The following is an 18,514-nucleotide window of genomic DNA, read 5'->3' on the forward strand; positions in this document are numbered from 1 at the left end:
ATTGTACCTTGAGCCTCCCCTATGTCAGATTCAGGTAATATTTAGATGAAACTTTGGCCTTTAGATTTTAGAATTGATGCTGGAATGAGTTAAGACTTTTGGGGGAGAATTAATGTATTTTTATTTATTTATTTGGTGATGAAGTCTCGCTCTGTTGCCTAGGCTAAAGTACAGTGACACCATTTTGGCTCACTGCAACCTCCGCCTTCCAAGTTCAAGCAATTCTTGTGCCTCAGCCTCCCAGGTAGCTGGGATTACAAGCATGTGCCACCATACCTAGCTAATTTTTTGTATTTTTAGTAGAAACAGGATTTCACTATGTTGACTAGGCTGTTCTCAAACTCATGACCTCAAGAGATCTGCCCACCTTGGCCTCCCAAAGTGCTGGGATTACAGGCGTGAGCCACCTTGCCCAGCCAAATTAATGTATTGTATATGAAAGAAAGACATGAATTTTGGGGGGCCAGGGCCAGAATGCTGTAGACTGAATTGTGTTCCCCAAAATTCATATTTTGAACCCCTAATTCCCCATATGACTTGAAAATAGGGCTTCAGATGGTAATTAAGATAAAATATGAGTGGAAACCTGATCTGATAAGACAGGAAGGCCTTATAATAATAATGAGATACCAGAGCTCTCTCTTCCTTGTGAGAACACAGCAAGAACTCAGTTTCACCAGAACTCAGCCATGCTGGTACCCTGCAGGTACCCTGATCTCAGACTTCTAGCCTCCAGAATTGTGAGAAAATAAATTTCTGTTAAGCCACACAGTCAATGGTATTTTGTTATGGCAGCCTGAGCTAATATACACATTGTGAAAAATGTATTTCCCACAACAAGAAAAAGTTCAGTTAATAGAAGACAGCTTATTCTCCATTGTCTATTGTGAAATGGTGTTTGATTGAAGTGTATGAAGAAAACCTGGCTTCACACAGATGTGTAATTGGAAAGGGGAGGAGTATTTTAATAATCTCAGAAAATTGTGGATACCTTTTTTTGATGCTACTCTAAAACTTTCTATGAGTACTTTTCTGAAAGTTTAGTTGCAGTGTAAAATCTGAACTTTGCATGGTCTGTTATGTGAAAATCTATTGGTATATCTTAACATTTTGAATGGATCTTTTACCTATGCATAATTTTATATCATACATTGGTTGTTTGGAAAATACTTGTTCACTGATTTATGCATACCATATCCATATCATGATTCATTTTATTGCATAATACAAAAAAATTCATTTGTTAATATCACCACCATTCTCACAGAAAAGTCTTTATTGTGAAATTTGCCAGGCTCACAGTAGCAGATATACATTTTTAAAAATTTCAATATGTACTTGAAAGCTCAAATTTTATCACTGGCAGCAAATACTTTCATTTTCTTCCTTGATCTTGACAGACTCAGTTCATTTTTAAGAATATATCTGCTAGGGGCTGGGCGCGGTGCCTCATGCCTGTAATCCCAGCACTTTGGGAGGCTGAGATGGGCGGATCACGAGGTCAGCAGATCGAGACCATCCTGGCTAAGATGGTGAAACCCCGTCTCTACTAAAAATACAAAAACATTAGCCGGGCGTGGTGGTGGGCACACCTGTAGTCCCAGCTACTCAGGAGGCTGAGGCAGGAGAATGGCGTGAACCTGGGAGGCGGAGCTTGCAGTGAGCTGAGATCCTGAGATCGCGCCACTACCCTCCAGCCTGGGCAACAGAGAGAGACTCCGTCTCAAAAAAAAAAAAAAAAAAAAAAAAAGAAAATATCTGCCAGGTACCCATCTAAAAACCATAGGTTTGTGTGTGGCTCTTTCCAGTAAAAGTGGTGTTTCATTACAAAAGGGGCCAGTTCTCACAAACAATTGCTTTATTAGAGACAACCATCATACCTGCTATAATGTTTAAAAGAAATTTGCCTTATTTTTACTGTAAGGATGTGGAAGTGAAGAATCCAATGACTTCTAGTACAGTTTGGTGTCATTGTCTTGACTCATGCTAATGTGCTAGCAGTTTTACCCATCATTGACTTTTCATCACCCGTTCGATTTTTCAGGACAAGTAAGACAAGTGAGGCAGGTGCCTGACGTACAAAATTTAAGGATACCCTTACTCTCAGGGTCATGCAACTGAGTTCAAGTAAACACATTTAAAAGGGCAAATAATGTCTTAGAATTTATTTTGAAGAATTGTTACTTTGCAGTTCTATGAATCATACTTTGAGAACGCTGATCTAAACAAAGATCTGATATTTGTTATTTTTCTGCTTATAAACCTTTGATGACCAAGGATAATATCTAAACTCTTTACTATAGTACGTACGGTCCTTCATCAATTTCTTCCAGTCTATTTTCTTTTCTTTTCTTTTTTTTTTGAGATGGAGTTTCGCTCTTGTCGCCCAGGCTGGAATGCAATGGTGCGATCTCCATCCACTGCAACCTCCGCCTCCCAGGTTTAAGCAATTCTTGTGTCTCAGTCTCAGCCTCCTAAGTACCTGGGATTACAGGCACACACCACCATGCCCAGCTAATTTTGTATTTTTAGTAGAGATGGAGTTTTATTATGTTGGCTAGGCTGGTCTTGAACTACTGACCTCAGGTGATCTGCCCACCTTGGCCTCCCAAAGTGCTGGGATTACAGACGTGAGCCACCATGCCCTGCCTCTTCCAGTCTATTTTCTAACCCCATTTACAGTTCTCCCTCACACTCCTTACCCTGTACTCTAGCCTAACCATTGCTGTATGGTTTTATGATACTTCCTCTGCTTCAGATGTTCTTCATTTTGCAATCTTTTTCTCATTTTTTATAGTGATTCAATGTCAGTTCAAATGTCACCCCCTTTCTGAAGCCTTCCCTGATTTCCCCAGAACAAATTTAATCACTTCTTTTTTTTTCTCTTAGAAGAAAACGTGTCTGGCCGGGCGCGGTGGCTCACGCCTGTAATCCCAGCACTTTGGGAGGCCAAGGCGGGCGGATCACGAGGTCAGGAGATTGAGACCATCCTGACTAACATGGTGAAACCCTGTCTCTACTAAAAATACAAAAAATTAGCCGGGCGTGGTGTCAGGCGCCTGTCGTCCCAGCTACTCGGAGGCTGAGGCAGGAGAATGTCGTGAACCCAGGAGGTGGAGCTTGCAGTGAGCCAAGATTGCACCACTGTACTCCAGCCTAGGTGACAGAGCGAGACTCTGTCTCAAAAAGAAAAAAGAACAAAACATGTCTGTTATTACAGAGTTCAGGCCATTTACATGACTACTCTCATACTGTATTTAATTCAGTTAAGCAAGTCAGTTCCAGATGCTGTGCTTGGTTCTAGGAATAGAAAAGTGAGCAAAGTTTTAAAACTTCATATTTTAAAGGGGAAACAACACCAAGCAGATAATCACATTGTAATATGGTAAGTACTATAACTGAATTATGAACCAAATGCTATGGAGACAGAAATAAGGAAATGACTAGATTTAATTCTGTTTTTTGAAAGCATGCTTTATTCATCTTTGTACCATCTGTGGCTAGCACTGTGCTTAGCCTACAGTGGGTAGACAATAGATATTGGTTAAATGAAGATTTTAAAGTGTCTCTTTTTCCCCCTTTTTCTCCCTTGTTTTTCAGAATGTAAGGTATGGAGAAACCCTCTAAATCTTTTCAGAGGAGCAGAATATAGGAGGTATTACATTTTGCTTTCAGTAGAAGTAGGGCACTGGTTTTAGAGTAAAGGTATTTACAAAATCATTTGTCTTTATAAATATATCACAGCTCTTCTAGTAGGAGATACTGATCTATAATAAAGTAAAATGATTAGTCCACAGTTTATTTGGCAGCATCTTCACTGTGTTTACTTTTTTTTTTTAATTAAAATTTTTTAGAGATAGAGTCTTGCTCTGTCACTCAGGCTGGAGTGCAGTAGCACGATCATAGCTAGCTGCAGTCTTGAGCTCCTGGGCTCAAGCAATTCTCCTGCCTCAGCCTCCCAAGTAGCTGGGACTACAGGCACATGCCACCACATCCAGCTCATTTTTTTTTTTTTTAAGTGAAAGCCAGTTTATTAAGAAAGTAAAGGAATAAAAGAATCGCTACTCCATAGGCAGAGACCACATCCAGATAATTTTTTAAAATTTTTGGTAGAGGCCGGGTGCAGTGGCTCATGCCTGTAGTCCCAGCACTTTGGGAGGCCAAGGCGGGCAGATCACTTGAGGTCAGGAGTTCAAGACCAGCCTGGCCAACATGGTGAAACCCCATCTCTACTAAAACAAAAATAAGCTGGGTGTGGAGGAAGATACCTGTAATCCCAGCTACTTGGGAGGCTGAGGCAGGAGAATCACTTGAACCCAGGAGGCAACGGTTGCAGTGAGCTGAGATGGCGCCATCGCACTCCAGCCCAGGCGACAAGAGCAAAACTCTATCTCAAAAAAAAAAAAAATTTTTGGTAGACAGGGGTCTTGCTATGTTGCCAAGGTTGGTCCCAAACTTCTGGGCCCAAGTAATACTCCTGCCTTGGCCTTCCAATCACTGGAATTACAGGCATGAGCCACCACACATAGCCTGTGTTTAATTTGGTAATCATAAGAAACATTGCATCAAATCATATGTTTGTGATACGTATAAGTATATATTAGGTCCCTGGTTTATAATACTTGTAAGTATTTGTGATACTTATAAGTATACATTGTATACATTTAAGTATGTATTAGGCCCCTGGTTTATCAAAAGCCTTTTTCAAAGAATTTGTGACATTAAGAAAAAATTACCAATGTCAGCATATTCCTGTGCATGAGTGCTAAATTTCAAAATTTGAGGATGCATTAGAAAATATCACTCTGAATGTAAATTGTGCAACAGTAGAGGGACTATATTTTTATTTTGACTTCATATTGCCGCTTCCTATTTTCACTACTGTGTCCATTTCTCTTCTGGTTTTTAACTCTAAATGAGAAAACATCTTTTGAAACTTATGAGCAAATATACTTTACTTTTATTTTGAGGAGTGCTGTGTTTTACCTAGAAGTAGAATGGGGCATGTTATTTAACGTATTCAATAAGAAACATTATGTTTGTACTATGTACAGGCACTGTGCAAAATGATGGAGATACAAAAATGACTAAGCAATAACTCCTGTGCTTAAAGACATGATAGTGTAAGATAGTGACATCCTGTGAAGTGAAAGCTAGGCTTTTATGAAAGATGCCATTAGCCTGTATTAAGGGATACCTGTAAGAAACAGGTCCTTGAATCTCTTACTGTGTTTAATCAAAGTTTGAGGCTATTTGTTGTATTATACAGTATCCATTTCCTGAAGATCTTAAAAAGAAATGTGTGTGTGTGTGTGTGTATACACACCCCCTCCCACACACATATATATGTATATAAATATATATATATATATATATTTTTTTTTTTTTTTTTGAGGCTGAGTCTTTCTCTGTCACCAAGGCTGGAGTGCAGTGGTATGATCTTGGTTCACTGCAATCTCCTCCTCCTGGGTTCAAGTGATTCTCCTGCCTCAGCCTCCCAAGTAGCTGGGATCACAGGCGGCCGCTACCACATCTGGCTAATTTTTGTATTTTTAGGAGAGACGGGGTTTTACCATATTGGCCAGGCTGGTCTCAAACTCCTCAAACCCCAAGTGATCCTCCTGCCTCAGCCTCCCAAAGTGCCAAGGATTAAGGCGTGAGCCACTGTGCCTGGCCTAGGATAAATTTCTTAATATCAGGAATCCTTATGCTTCTTTTGAATGATTATTTTCTCTTAATGTAAAAGTATAACTTTTGGGTATACATTTCATATGTTAGCTCCATTCCAGGCTTCATTTTGTGCCTCAATTCCAAATCCTTAATTTTTGTTTTACTGAGTCTTTTTTTTTTTTTTTTTTTAGTTAAAAAATAGAGATAAGATCTCGCTGTATTGCTCAAGCTGGTCTTGAGCTCTTGGGCTCAAGTGATCCTTCAGCTTCAGCCTCCCCAGTAGCTGGGATTACAGGTGCAAGTCACTGCACCTGACTGATTTTTTCTTCTTTTTTTCTGGTAGAGACAGGGCTCACTATGTTGCCCAGGCTGGTCTCAAACTCCAGGTCTCAAGTGATTCACCAGCCTCAGCCTCCCAAAGCGCTGAGATTACAGGCAGGAGCCATGGCACCCGGCCCAATTCAATTTTCAAAAGCAGTTGTTTATTGAATATTATTTTTCTATTTGGTCTTTGATGTTTTATTATCATACTCTAAGTAGTTTGTGAGGTTATCTTTTGTTTTACTGATTGTAAGATTTTAAAACATCCAAATGTGTAGCAGTATATTTTTGAATTTGAGTAGTGTCTGTTATAGCAGATAGATGCTCTCTCATGTTCAATTTAAACATTTTGTTGTGTTTTGGTAAAGATACACTTGGGTGACTGGTAAAGAGCCACTTACATACTATGACATGAACCTGTCAGCTCAGGACCATCAGACCTTTTTCACTTGTGACACAGATTTTTTACGTCCTTCAGACACAGGTATGTATCATATCTGTTTACAGCATAAACAGTGATCATGAAGCTTATTTTAAAAGTTCTTTAGAGTTATTTATTATACAGAGTTATTTAGTTATTTGGCTTGGAGTTGTTTATATTATTGATAAGAAACTCAGATTAAATTATGACTAAAAGCTAGGTTGATACACTGCCTTTCCTTATAAAGAATTTAAAATATTTCATATTTCTTTTACTACTTCAAAAACCTTTCAGATGAAATACGACAACTACTTTTCCAGAAAACAGTGTACCCCATTTCTGTCTGGGAAATGAACACCTGCAATTATACATAAAATAAAATAACAGGTCAATGTATAAACATTGGAGAATGGCATGTACAGAAAACTGGAGTATATTTTGTTTTAGTCGTGAGTTAGAGATACATATAAAGTGGTAGAAGATCATAGAAATTTCTGTGTTTAGTTTTCTCTAAGTGCTTATCTATAGAAGAGAGTATTGAGACTCTTAATTGTATGGCTTAAAGACAGGGCTGATTGATTGATTGATTTCACTCTGTTGTCCAGGCTGGAGTGCAGTGGTGCAATCATAGCTCCAAGTAACCTCAAACTCATTACAAAACATTAGGATTATAGGCATGAGCCACTAGGCCCTGGTCTGGGATCTTTATCACAATTTTTCTTCTACTTTGAATGCACTCACCCTCCTTATCTATCTGATGAGTTACTTTTTTATCCTTCATTATCCAAATTAAAAGTCACATTTTCTAGAAAGCCCTCTCTGGGATCCCTTGTCACAGAATTAAACATTTGTTTTCTGCAATTCTATACTACTTAGTCTAAACCTCTATGAAGTAACTTTATTTAATTTATTCAGCCACAAACGTTTAGTTGTTAATGTTATTATATTGCTTTCATGTTTGTCTTTGCTACTAGGGTATGAACTTTTGGACAGCAGGGACTATATTCTCTTCTTCTTTGAATCTCTATTATCCAGCACATTGCCTGGCATAGTGTAAATACTAATATTTATTCTTTGAGGAAAGTATGAATGGTCTGGGTGCGGTGGCTCACACCTGTAATCCCAGCACTTTGGGAGACTGAGGTGGATGGATCACCTGAGGTCAGGAGTTCGAGACCAGCCTGGTCAACATGGTAAAACCCTGTCTCTACAAAAATATAAAAGTTAGCTGGGCATGATGGTGGGTGCCTGTAATCCCAGCTACTCGGGAGGCTGAGGTGGGAGAATCACTTGAATCCCGGAGGTGGAGTTTGCCGTGAGCTGAGATTGGGCCATTGCACTCTAGCCTAGGTGACAGAGTGAGACGCCGTCTCAAAAAAAAAAAAAAAAAAATATGAATGAATGAATGGCCTAGATGTCACAGATGTCTTAAGCAATTTCACTAATAATAGCTAATACTTGTCTAGGCTTACTATGTGCCAGGCACTGTTCTGAGCAATTTATAGAAATTTAATCTTCCCAGTCACTTGATGAGATAGGTAGTATTATCAGCCCCATTTTAACAATAAAGAAACCGAAGCAAAGGGGGATCAAGTAATATGCCTTGAGTCACACAGCTAATAATGATAAAACCATGTTTCAAACTCAAGACTGGCTGTTAACCACTACACTATTACTGCTTCTACCCACCACAAAATCACTGAAGGGTCTGAAAAATAGCCAGTTTCCTGCATTAAAATGAGTTCATAGTGATTTATCTTTGCTAGATTAAATACGTTAAGAGTGGATGATAGGAAACCCATGAATCTTTGGTATGATTACATAAAATGGTTTAATTGCAGTAAAGGAGTAAAAAGAATAGATTTATGTTTATATGCTTAATGTTTATATTAATGGCAAAAGGATAGATGTTGGGGAAATAACAGCAGTACAATATCAGTATTGTATGTTAACTTTAAGGGTTGAGTGACTCTGGAAGTTAGGACTCACCACCCTTTCTCTCACAGCCTCTCTCACAGAGTGACACTGAATTGCAAACATCAGCAGGCTTTTAAAATAGCAATCATGGCTATCTACTGAAGTTGTGGTATTAAAACATTTTTATTTTAATATCTCCTAAAAGAATTTTGAAAAAGAATGTGTCCCTTCACACATTTTTAAGTTGACATCATAAGGTTAAATAATCATAGAGAATGTAATTTTTGACATATTGCAAAATACAGATATTTAAAAATAATAGTATACCCTATATTTCAACCTGTGTTATGAAATCAAATGATTTAATGCCCACTACAATCCATTGAAAAATACATAAATAGGCCAAGGACAGTGGCTTATGCCTGTAATCCCAGCACTTTGGGAGGCCAAGGTAGGAGCATCCCATGAGTCTAGGAGTTTGTCAGCCTGGGCAACACAGTAAGACCCTATCCCTACAAAAAAAGTTTTAAAATTCATCACATGTGGTGGTACATGCCTGTAATCCCACCTACTTGAGAGGCTGAGGTGGGTGGATCTCTTGAGCCTAGAAGGTCGGGGCTGCAGTGAGCTACGAAGGTGCTGCTGCACTGCAGCCTGAGGGACAGAGACCCTATATCTAAAAAAACAACCAAGGAAACAAAACAATATTTAATAAAATCCTTTTTTTTTTTTTTTTTTTTTTTTTTTAGACTAAGTTTTGCTTTTGTTGCCCAGGCTGGAGTGCAATGGCGCAATCTCGGCTCACCACAACCTCCACCTCCTGGGTTCAAGTGATTCTCCTGCCTCAGCCTCCTGAGTAGCTGGGATTACAGGCACGCACCACCATGCCTGGCTAATTTTGTATTTTTAGTAGAGACAGGGTTTCTCCATGTTGGTCAGGATGGTCTCGAACTCCCAATCTCAGGTGATCTGCCCCCCCCCACCCTTGGTGTTCCAAAGTGCTGGGATTACAGGCGTGAGCCACCACGCCCAGCTTACCAAATGCTCTTTAACAGTAGTAAATGTTGTCTTTTTTCTTCTTGAACACATATCTGTTTTGCATCCCTATATAATTTTATTATCATTATTTCATGCCGTAGAGTCTGGTATCACACTTCCATCCTTTTCCACAATAAAACATTCTAATGTAATTTTAAAAAATTTGAATTGCATTTGACTGTAAGGTTCTAAGTGTTATGACGTGCTTTAATTATATTTCTGTCAAATCCTTAGAGCTACATATTTAGCTCTTTCAACTTTGTGGAAGGTTCTGTATATAATCTAATTGACTGGGTGAGTTCTCATTGTCAGTTCTATCAACCAAATCATATTTACTTTCTGACAGAGCAGTCTGACTTCATTTTTCAATTTAAATAAACATATTAACATGCCTCCCCATCTGTCTTCTGAATTCAGATTCTAAGATAGAAAGATAGCTGTGTCTTGGAACTTTGCCTAGAACATACCACTTGGCCAAAATAAGGCTTCACTGCCTTTATTACTCCTTGCTAATGCCTGCTTTGCCTTGATGTGAGGGGACCTTCCCCTAGGAGCAATCCACTCTTTGATAGTAAGTAGGGAGAGGTGCTAATAGAACTGTTAAAAATTGTTATCATTCTCTTCTTCATTCTTTAATATACTTGAATACAGGGCCAGAATACTTTCTTTCCAATGCCAAGCTTTACTGTTTAATAAATAAAAGGCAGTAATACTATTATAGGATGCCTTGATTAAACATGGTTGCCCCCTACCCAAACTTTGAATTGTCCCTTTGGCACCTGGAGATTTTTACACTATAGGACAGTACACCTTGTAAGATTCAGGATGAGTAAGAAGTAAGCCTTTTTTTTTTTTTTTTTTTTTTTTTTTGTGAAATAAAGGAACATATCTTTGCGGTGAGCGGGTATAGGAATTGTGGTTAGGTGGGATAGGGAAACCAGAGAAACATTCTTTGGTAGATCAGTTATAGAAAAGAGTGATAAAGTTGAAGCTTTAGAAGTTGATTTTCTTAAAACCATGTATCCCATTTTGGTCCTTGCAAAGTTTTATGTACTTCTCTAGACGTGTGTCTAACCCCAGCTAAAGGTTGAACTCGAGGAGGACAGAGTGTATCTGTGAATGATCTTCAGAAATGGACTGTTGATTCCATATTGATCATTTCAGACCCTCACATAAAGGTCATGATTTATGATTTATATCAGTAGTTTTATTTTCAAAAATACAAATGTGTACTTTTTTGATGTGGCAAATTTCTCTTGACTTACTGTCATCAGTAATAACTAAATTAGATTTTGTTCTTATTCTATTAATTTATCTAGGGCAGAGAACAAACATATCCAGAAGGGCCCAGCATTGTTTTTCAGATTTTTTTCTTCAGCATTTAAAAATCAGGAGATTTTACATTAAAATCTGAATTTATGCCTTTTGAAGGTTGAAAAATAGGGCAAAATTGAACTTGAATTTACACTTGGCAGTAATAAGATGGAACTGAGTTGTGGCTCTCCCTTTGAGACAGTGAATGTGCTTTCAGTTCACTCATTTATGTTTAATGCCTGGCATTTGTAGACATTTACATATTTATGGCCCCTGATATGATAGCTGCTGATCTGTTTTGTGCTTGTTAGCATATTAGAATATTATTTAACTTGAAAAATAGATAAATTTGAGTGAATTGCTAATTGCTTATGTTAATTATATTCAGCATATTAAGAGCCCTTAAAGAGGACAATTGAATACCAAATCAGCATTTTGTTTTAAATTACTCCTAAGCCTTATTTTAGAAAAAAAATATACATTTTTCCCCCGTCAACTTTATTTCTCCTTTCTGCTTAGGCTTAGGACTGCTTTGGTTGTGAAGAATACTCTTGAAAGGCTAGGTAGAGCATTTGAAAACAAAAGAATAAGATAAAATATTTAAAGGTGAATTAGACAACCTCACTAGAAATTTAAAAAAACACAAATGAAAATAAGTTTCAGATGTTAAATTAGGAAAGATTGATAATACTGTGTTAAGGTGTTAAATTAGTAAAGATTGATTATACCGCATTACACTGCCTGAAAAAGTGTAAATTAATACAGTCTTATTGTGGAATTTGGGGGGTGTATATCTGGAATCTTTTTTTCTCCTAACTCCCCAAACTTGTTACATATCCAGAATCTTTTAAAATATGTATATTTTAGTCAGCTGTTCTACTTCTAGAAAGGAAATATTTAATTAGATATGAAAACACATACTGAGAGATTGTTATCACAATGTTTTGTATTAGCAAAAAATTTAGTATGACTTAATTGTCCATCAAAAGGGAATTGGTTAGATAAATTAGAGTATGTATTTAATATACTAGAGTACCAAATAACAATTTAAAATGTTAATAAAGATTCAGTGTTAAAATTTGACTTGTAAATATCATATAACTCATAGAAGACAGCCTATCATCAAAAATTACAAGTCTAATATTATGCATTATTTTAATGTAATATTTAGTGTTGCAGCAGAATGATGTTCTTTACCTGGCCAGTATCAGATGAGTGCTGACTTGCATCAGTTTGTCAAGTTCAGGAAGCGTTAGGTGGCAGCTAGCTGGTGACATGTTTGATATGAGAAATGTATTTTTGTTACACAAGTGGAATATATTGACTCCTTTTCTAAGCCAAGACTAATATTTTGTTTCCAAAGGAAAATTCAAACATTTTTCACATTATTCTTCCTGGACAGTTGCAGGTTTTGTTCCAAAAGCAACACTCATAGGTTCTCTATTTTTCTTATCAAACTTGAAATGGGCCAGTTTGTCTTCCGAGTCTACTTTATTTGTTTATTTAATTAAAGAAAACTTTACTTACTGTGAAGTCTTCATTTTGGTACAGTAAATTGATAGCAAAATTAATATTCCAAAGAAATCCTAACTCGGGCCTTTGTCGAATCCTGATAGAGGCTGACATTTTCTAGAGGTACTATATTCTAAATTAATTCCTTTTTTTTTTTTTTTGCCCTTTTACACAAAACGCAAGCCCGTACATTCTTCGTAGAGTGAATCATTCATTAGACAAAGACTTTGTCTTTAAGTTTTTGTATATTTTTATTTTTAGCAGTTCCATAAAACCTTTTCAGAATGATAAAAGTAGAACTGTAATATTTCATATTGATTATAATGTGATGTCACTTAAACTCAATGTTAACATGCATTTAGATATATAAATGTTCATATATAATAATGATATAATTAACTTGTTTAAGTACCCTGTATATTGTTCAAATAAATCAGAGAAAGAATATATTTTTATTTTATGTGAAGCTTCCAAATTTAATGTAAATTTCTCATATGGATAATGTGAACTAATAACCTAGTTTCTTGTTTTGTATGTTTAAGAATATATTATTTAAAGCTTTGTTTACTCCACTAGCTTATTCTTCATACATTTTGCAGATTATTTGTTTACCATCTCATTTATTTTATGAAATTTTTTTCTACAGTTATGCAGAAGGCATGGAGGGAAAGAAATCCTCCAGCTCGAATCAAAGCAGCCTATCAAGCTTTAGAATTAAACAATGAGTAAGTTTGAAATATATGGAAAATAAATTTATTTTGAAGGAAACCAAGGCAAATGATTTTTATGTCTCCTTTTGTCTGTTCCTAAGACACTTGGAGTCATTAGTCATTTCCCTTTTGCATGTTATAGATATTTAATAAAATTTTCAATGTTTGCCAACATCTGTATTTTGCTTCTGAAATGGTAAATCTGTATATGCTTTTGAATAGAAATTATGCTAGAAATACTTTTCAAAGTGGAGAATGCTCCTGGAGAATGGTGATAATACTTTAGAGTTAAAAGGGTACTAAAATACTAGGCCAGGTGCGGTGGCTCATGCCTGTAATCCCAGTACTTTGGGAGGCCGAGGCGGGCGGATCACGAGGTCAGGAGATCAAGACCATCCTGGCTAACACCGTGAAACCCTGTCTCTACTAAACAATACAAAAAATTAGCCGGGTGTGGTGGCGAGCGCCTGTAGTCCCAGCTACTCAGGAGGCTGAGGCAGGAGAATGGTGTGAACCGGGGAGGTGGAGTTTGCAGTGAGCCAAGATCATGCCACTGCACTCCAGCCTGGGTGACAGAGCGAGACTCTGTCTCAAAAAAAAAAAAAAAGTACTAAAATACTAATGTACTTATGCACCTGTTTTAATTTTTTCATTTAAATCATTCACTTAAAGCATTCAATCTTGAGTACTGTAGTTGCTAATGGACTTGAAGGCATGAGAAGGGGATTAAAAATAAGTAAAACATAGCTCTGTCAAGTTTATTTTTTTCCATGTTAGCAGCAGTTTTTTATAGTTCTTTGTTTGAACTTTATATTTTGAAAAGGCAAAATGTAAAATCACAAGGCAACTTATTGTTTACAAGGAACAGATCCATAAATACTAATCTAATGCAGACTAAATAAATACCAAGAGTGAAAATATGGTTCCAGTTGGGGTTTATCAAGGAATGCTTCCTGAATAATATAAATTTAGAGTTGTTTCCTGAACCTTCTCCCCCAAGTATATACGTTATCCTTATTAAGAAGACCTTCCCATGGTGGAGCAAAAATGGCAGAGTAAAGAATGCCAAAATAATAAACTGGCAGAAACTGTCAGGATCAACTTTATTAAAACTCTGGAAACTAATCAAAAGTTTACAGTAACCTAGTGAATGCTTAATCAAGGGGGAAAACACCTAAATCTCTCTAAGAAAGCTTTGTAGTGTTTTATTTATCCTGGCCCCATCCCTCACTCCCTAGCTCAGTGGCAGTCTTGAAGACAACAGAGTACATTCCAGGTATAGGTTTCTAGTACCAGAGGAAGTGGAATGGACCTTATTTTCAAAGAACTGTGGTCGTTTGTTTTGACCTGTCTGTTGGCTCTCTGAAGGACTAGCTCAAAGGGCTTGCTTTATTTCAGCTTACTGAAAGAAGAGAGGTTTCAATTTCAAAACTCTCCCAGAACTGACATAACTACACTCTGGGTCATTTGTTAAAAACATTTAAAGGCAAATGCATTAGCTGCTGCTGCCTGGGGCAAGCGATAACAGGAAGGACAAACAATAGACAAACCAGAAAGCTTGTGAGCAAAGTCTCGGGAATTAGATACTTTGAGGAATAAAGGCTCTAAAAAGCTCCCACATATTTCTGGGAATCAAGGCCCCACACACAGCCAGAGCTGGGCATATGCTCAGAAAAGACTTGAGAAAGTCCTAAGCTCTCAAGTCTGCCTAACCTTCATGTTCTGTACAAGTAGGAGGTGAAGGCTAAGGCAGAGTTGTAAACTGTTTGGCTGAATGTTGAAGGTATGCCCTAGCACCCACACAGAGCCCATCTGCAAATACTTTTGCTTTTTGTGTTTTGTTTGGTTTTGGTCCCAGGCATTTAAGGAAACCTCTATCAAATCACCAACTGACCACAAGGCTAAAATAGCACACACGTCACTGGTCACACATGACAGATAATATAAATTTTATAAAATTGGTTCAGAAAAGTCACTAAACAAACAACTGCAAAAGCAGCAACAACAAATCCTAGGGAGTAGAAAAAATTATATCTCTAGAGTTGCCAGAATATAATATTTAAAATTTACAGTTTTCAACAAAAAATTACAAGGCATGCAAAGAAACAAGAAAACATGGCCCATACATAGGAAAGAAAAGAAATTAGGCTGGGTGTGGTAGCTGATACCTGTAGTCCCAGCACTTTGGGAGGCCAAGGCAGAAGGATCCCTTGAGCTCAGGAGTTTGAGACCAGCCTGGGTAACATAAAGAGACCCTGTCTCAAAAAATAAAAAGAAAAGAAATTAATAGAAACTGCCCCTGTGAAGCCTAGACTTTGGACTTAATAGACACAAAGTTTAAATCAACTATTTTAAATATGATGAAGGAGGTAAAGGAACCCATGATAATGATATCTCACCATTACAGAATATCAGTAAAGAGGAAGAAATAAGTAAAAGGAACTAAATAGAAATTCCAGAATTGAAAAGCATAACTAAAATGAAAAATTTACCATAGGGGTTCAGCAGCAAGCAGATTTGAGCAGACAGAAGCAAGAACCAGTGAGTTTCATTTAAGTCAACTGAGATTACCCAGTTCAAGGAGCAGGAAAAAATTAAGGAGTAAAGAAATATGACCAGAGTCTGAGAGAACTGTAGGATGCTATCAAGCATATCAATGTATATGCATTATAGGAGTCCCAAAGAAGAGAGAGAAAAGGGCAGAAAGAATACTTGAAGAAATAATAGCTGAAAACAAAATAGCACCCCAAATACAGCAGCATATTAAAAATGTTATACACCCTGACCAAGTGGCATTTATTTGTGGATGCAAGAATGGTTCAACATATGAAAATCAGTCAATGTAGTACACTACATTAACAGAACGAAGAAAGAAACCACATGATTATCTCAACTGATATAGAAAAAACATGACAGAATTCTCCATCATGATAAATATATGGAAATCAATTAATGTAATACTCCTCATTAATAGACCAAAAGACAAGAACTATATGACCATCTCAGTTGATGAAGAAAAAGATCTGACATAATCCTACACCATTTTATGATGAAAACATTAAAAAACTAGGAATGGAAGGAAACTTCCTCAAGAACGTCTGAAAAATCTACAGCTAAATACGTACTTACTGATGAAAGATTGAAAGGTTTCCCTCCACCATCAGAAAAAAGGTAGGATGTCTGCACTTGTAGTTCTGTGTTACATGGTGTACTGGAGGTTCTAGTCAGTGCAGTTTAGTCAAGAAAAATTTTACAAGGCATCTAAACTGGAAAGGAAGAAGTAAAACTATCTCCATTCACAGATGGCATGATCTTATTTGTAGAAAGTCTTAATCCACAAAGAAACTATTAGAGCTAATGAAAGTGTTTACAAAATTGTGAGAAACAAAATCAGCATATAAAAATCAGTTGTATGTCTATATCCTAGCAATGAACAATCTGAAAAGGAAATTAAGAAAACAATTCCATTTACAAAAGCATCAGAAAGACTTAAATACTTAGGAATAAATTTAATCAAGGAGGTGCAAGACTTGGATGCTAAAAACTATAAAACATAAGTTAAATAAATAAATCAAAAGACATCCCATGTTCATGGATTGGGAGACATTATTGTTAGAATGTCAGTACTCCCTAAATTGATCTGCGGATTCAGTGCAATCCCTATAAAAATTTTAATTATCATTTCTGCAGAAATGGGCAAGGCGATCCTATAATTCATACAGAACTGCAAGAGACCCTGAATACCAAAACAATCTTGAAATAGAAGCACAAAATTAGAAGACTCAAACTACCCAATTTAAAAACTTACTGCAAAGCTACAGTAGTTAAATCATAAGGATAGACACCTAGATCAATGGATTCAAATTGAGATTCCAGAAATAAACCCATATTATCTATGGTCAGTTGATGGTTTTGTTTTGTTTTGTTCTGAGACAGAGTTTCACTCGTTTTGCCCAGGCTGGAGTGCAGTGGCGCGATCTCGGCTCACTGCAACCTCCACCTCCTGGGTTCAAGTGATTCTTCTGCTTCAGCCTCCCAAGTAGCTGGGAATACAGGCACGTGCCACCATACCCAGCTAATTTTGTATTTTTAGAGTAAAGACAAGGTTTCACCATGTTGGCCAGGCTGGTCTTGAACTCCTGACATCAGGTGATCCACCCACCTCAGCCTCCCAAAGTGCTGAGATTACAGGTGTGAGCCACCACGCCTGGAGATGGTTTTTGACAAGGGTGTTAAAACCATTCATTGGAGGAAAGAATAGTCTTTTCAACAATGATGGTGGAAGAACTGGATAGCCACATACATAAAAGCATAAAGGTGGTCCCTTACCGCATACCATATATCCCAATTAATTTAAAAATCAATCAAGGACCTAAATGGAAGAGTTAAAACTACAGAACTCTTAGAAGAAAGCATAGTAACAAATCATCATCACCTTGAATTTAGCAGTGGTCTCATAAATTATAACACCAAAAGTACAAGCAGCAAAAGAAAAATCAGGTAAATGGACTTTATCAAAATATTTTGTGCATCAGAGGACATTGTCAAGAGACAGAAATAGATTTGGGATTGCCAGGCATTGAGGAGGCAAGGGAGATGGGGAGTGACTACTTAATAGGTATGGGGTTTCTTGTGGGGATGATGAAAATGTCCTGGAATTACGTTGTGGCGATGGTTGTACAACTCTGTAAATATATTAAAAATTATTGAATTGTATACTTCAAAATGCTTTAAACTGTGAACCTTGTTATTTGAATTTTACCTCAATGTAAAAAACCAACATTCTTCAAAGTAAGATTAATTAGGTATTCACATAATGAATTTCCTGAATTAGTATCCATATAAAATACTTTTGAAAAAATCCAAGAAAGCTTTAAGGGGGAAAAAATCTTTTCACCGTATATCCATGCAGTCATTAAAAATATATACATTCAAAATATAAGCATATAATTATGTTTATATTTTGATTTATACCCATCTAGGTCTTTTAAAAAGTGTTTTTATTATGGATATTTTAAAACATTTCAGTTGGTTTTTGGAATGGCAGTCAGGAAGCCTAGTGTTTTTGATTTTTATTTTGTTTAGAGACAGGGTCTTGCTCTGTTGCCCAGGCTAGAGTGCAGTGGTAAGATGATAGCTTCGTTGTAACCTCAAACTCCTGGCCTTAAGCAATCCTCTTGCCTCAGCCTCCAACGTAGCTAGGACCACAGGTGCACACAACCACACCCACCTAATTTTTAAATCTTTATTATTATTTTTTTTTATAGAGAAAGGGTCTCGTTGTGTTGCCCAGGCTAGTCTCGAACTACTGGACTCAAGTGATCCTCCTGCCTTGGCCTCCCAAACTGCTGGGATTATAGCCATGAGCCACTGTGCCTGGGCAGGAAGGCCAGTGTTTAAAGCAGCAGTATATCTAACGCTTTACAGGGATCTAGTGTAATGTAATGGAGAAATCTTTGCTGATTAGTGAAATTGTTATGTACTATAGGGTCTTCTTATTTGAAGGATGATGAAATGGTATGATTTGCATTTTCTATATCTGAAGAACGTTTTTGTCCCCATTTAACGATAGCTACCTGCCATCACTTTTGTTTAATGCTTGGTCTTGTAC

General features: G+C 37.0%; 1 protein-coding gene across 13 annotated transcripts in view; it reads left to right on the plus strand.

The window, feature by feature from the left end:
* The window catches only part of ST7L (suppression of tumorigenicity 7 like), a 99,871-nt gene that overhangs the window by 15,631 nt on the left and 65,726 nt on the right, over positions 1 to 18,514 (plus strand). For all 13 annotated transcript variants that reach the window (XR_009213668.1, XM_032154988.2, XM_058439456.1 and 10 more), the window contains 3 exons: positions 3,601 to 3,655; positions 6,360 to 6,475; positions 12,840 to 12,918. Coding sequence is in view for 12 of the 13 variants with exons in the window: in XM_032154988.2 (XP_032010879.1) it covers positions 3,601 to 3,655; positions 6,360 to 6,475; positions 12,840 to 12,918 (250 nt within the window). In the remaining variant the exon portion in view is untranslated. The remainder of the gene's footprint in view (positions 1 to 3,600; positions 3,656 to 6,359; positions 6,476 to 12,839; positions 12,919 to 18,514) is intronic.

The sequence above is a fragment of the Hylobates moloch genome, unplaced genomic scaffold (genome assembly GCF_009828535.3).
Source record: "Hylobates moloch isolate HMO894 unplaced genomic scaffold, HMol_V3 SCAFFOLD_5, whole genome shotgun sequence".
Lineage (NCBI taxonomy): Eukaryota > Metazoa > Chordata > Mammalia > Primates > Hylobatidae > Hylobates > Hylobates moloch.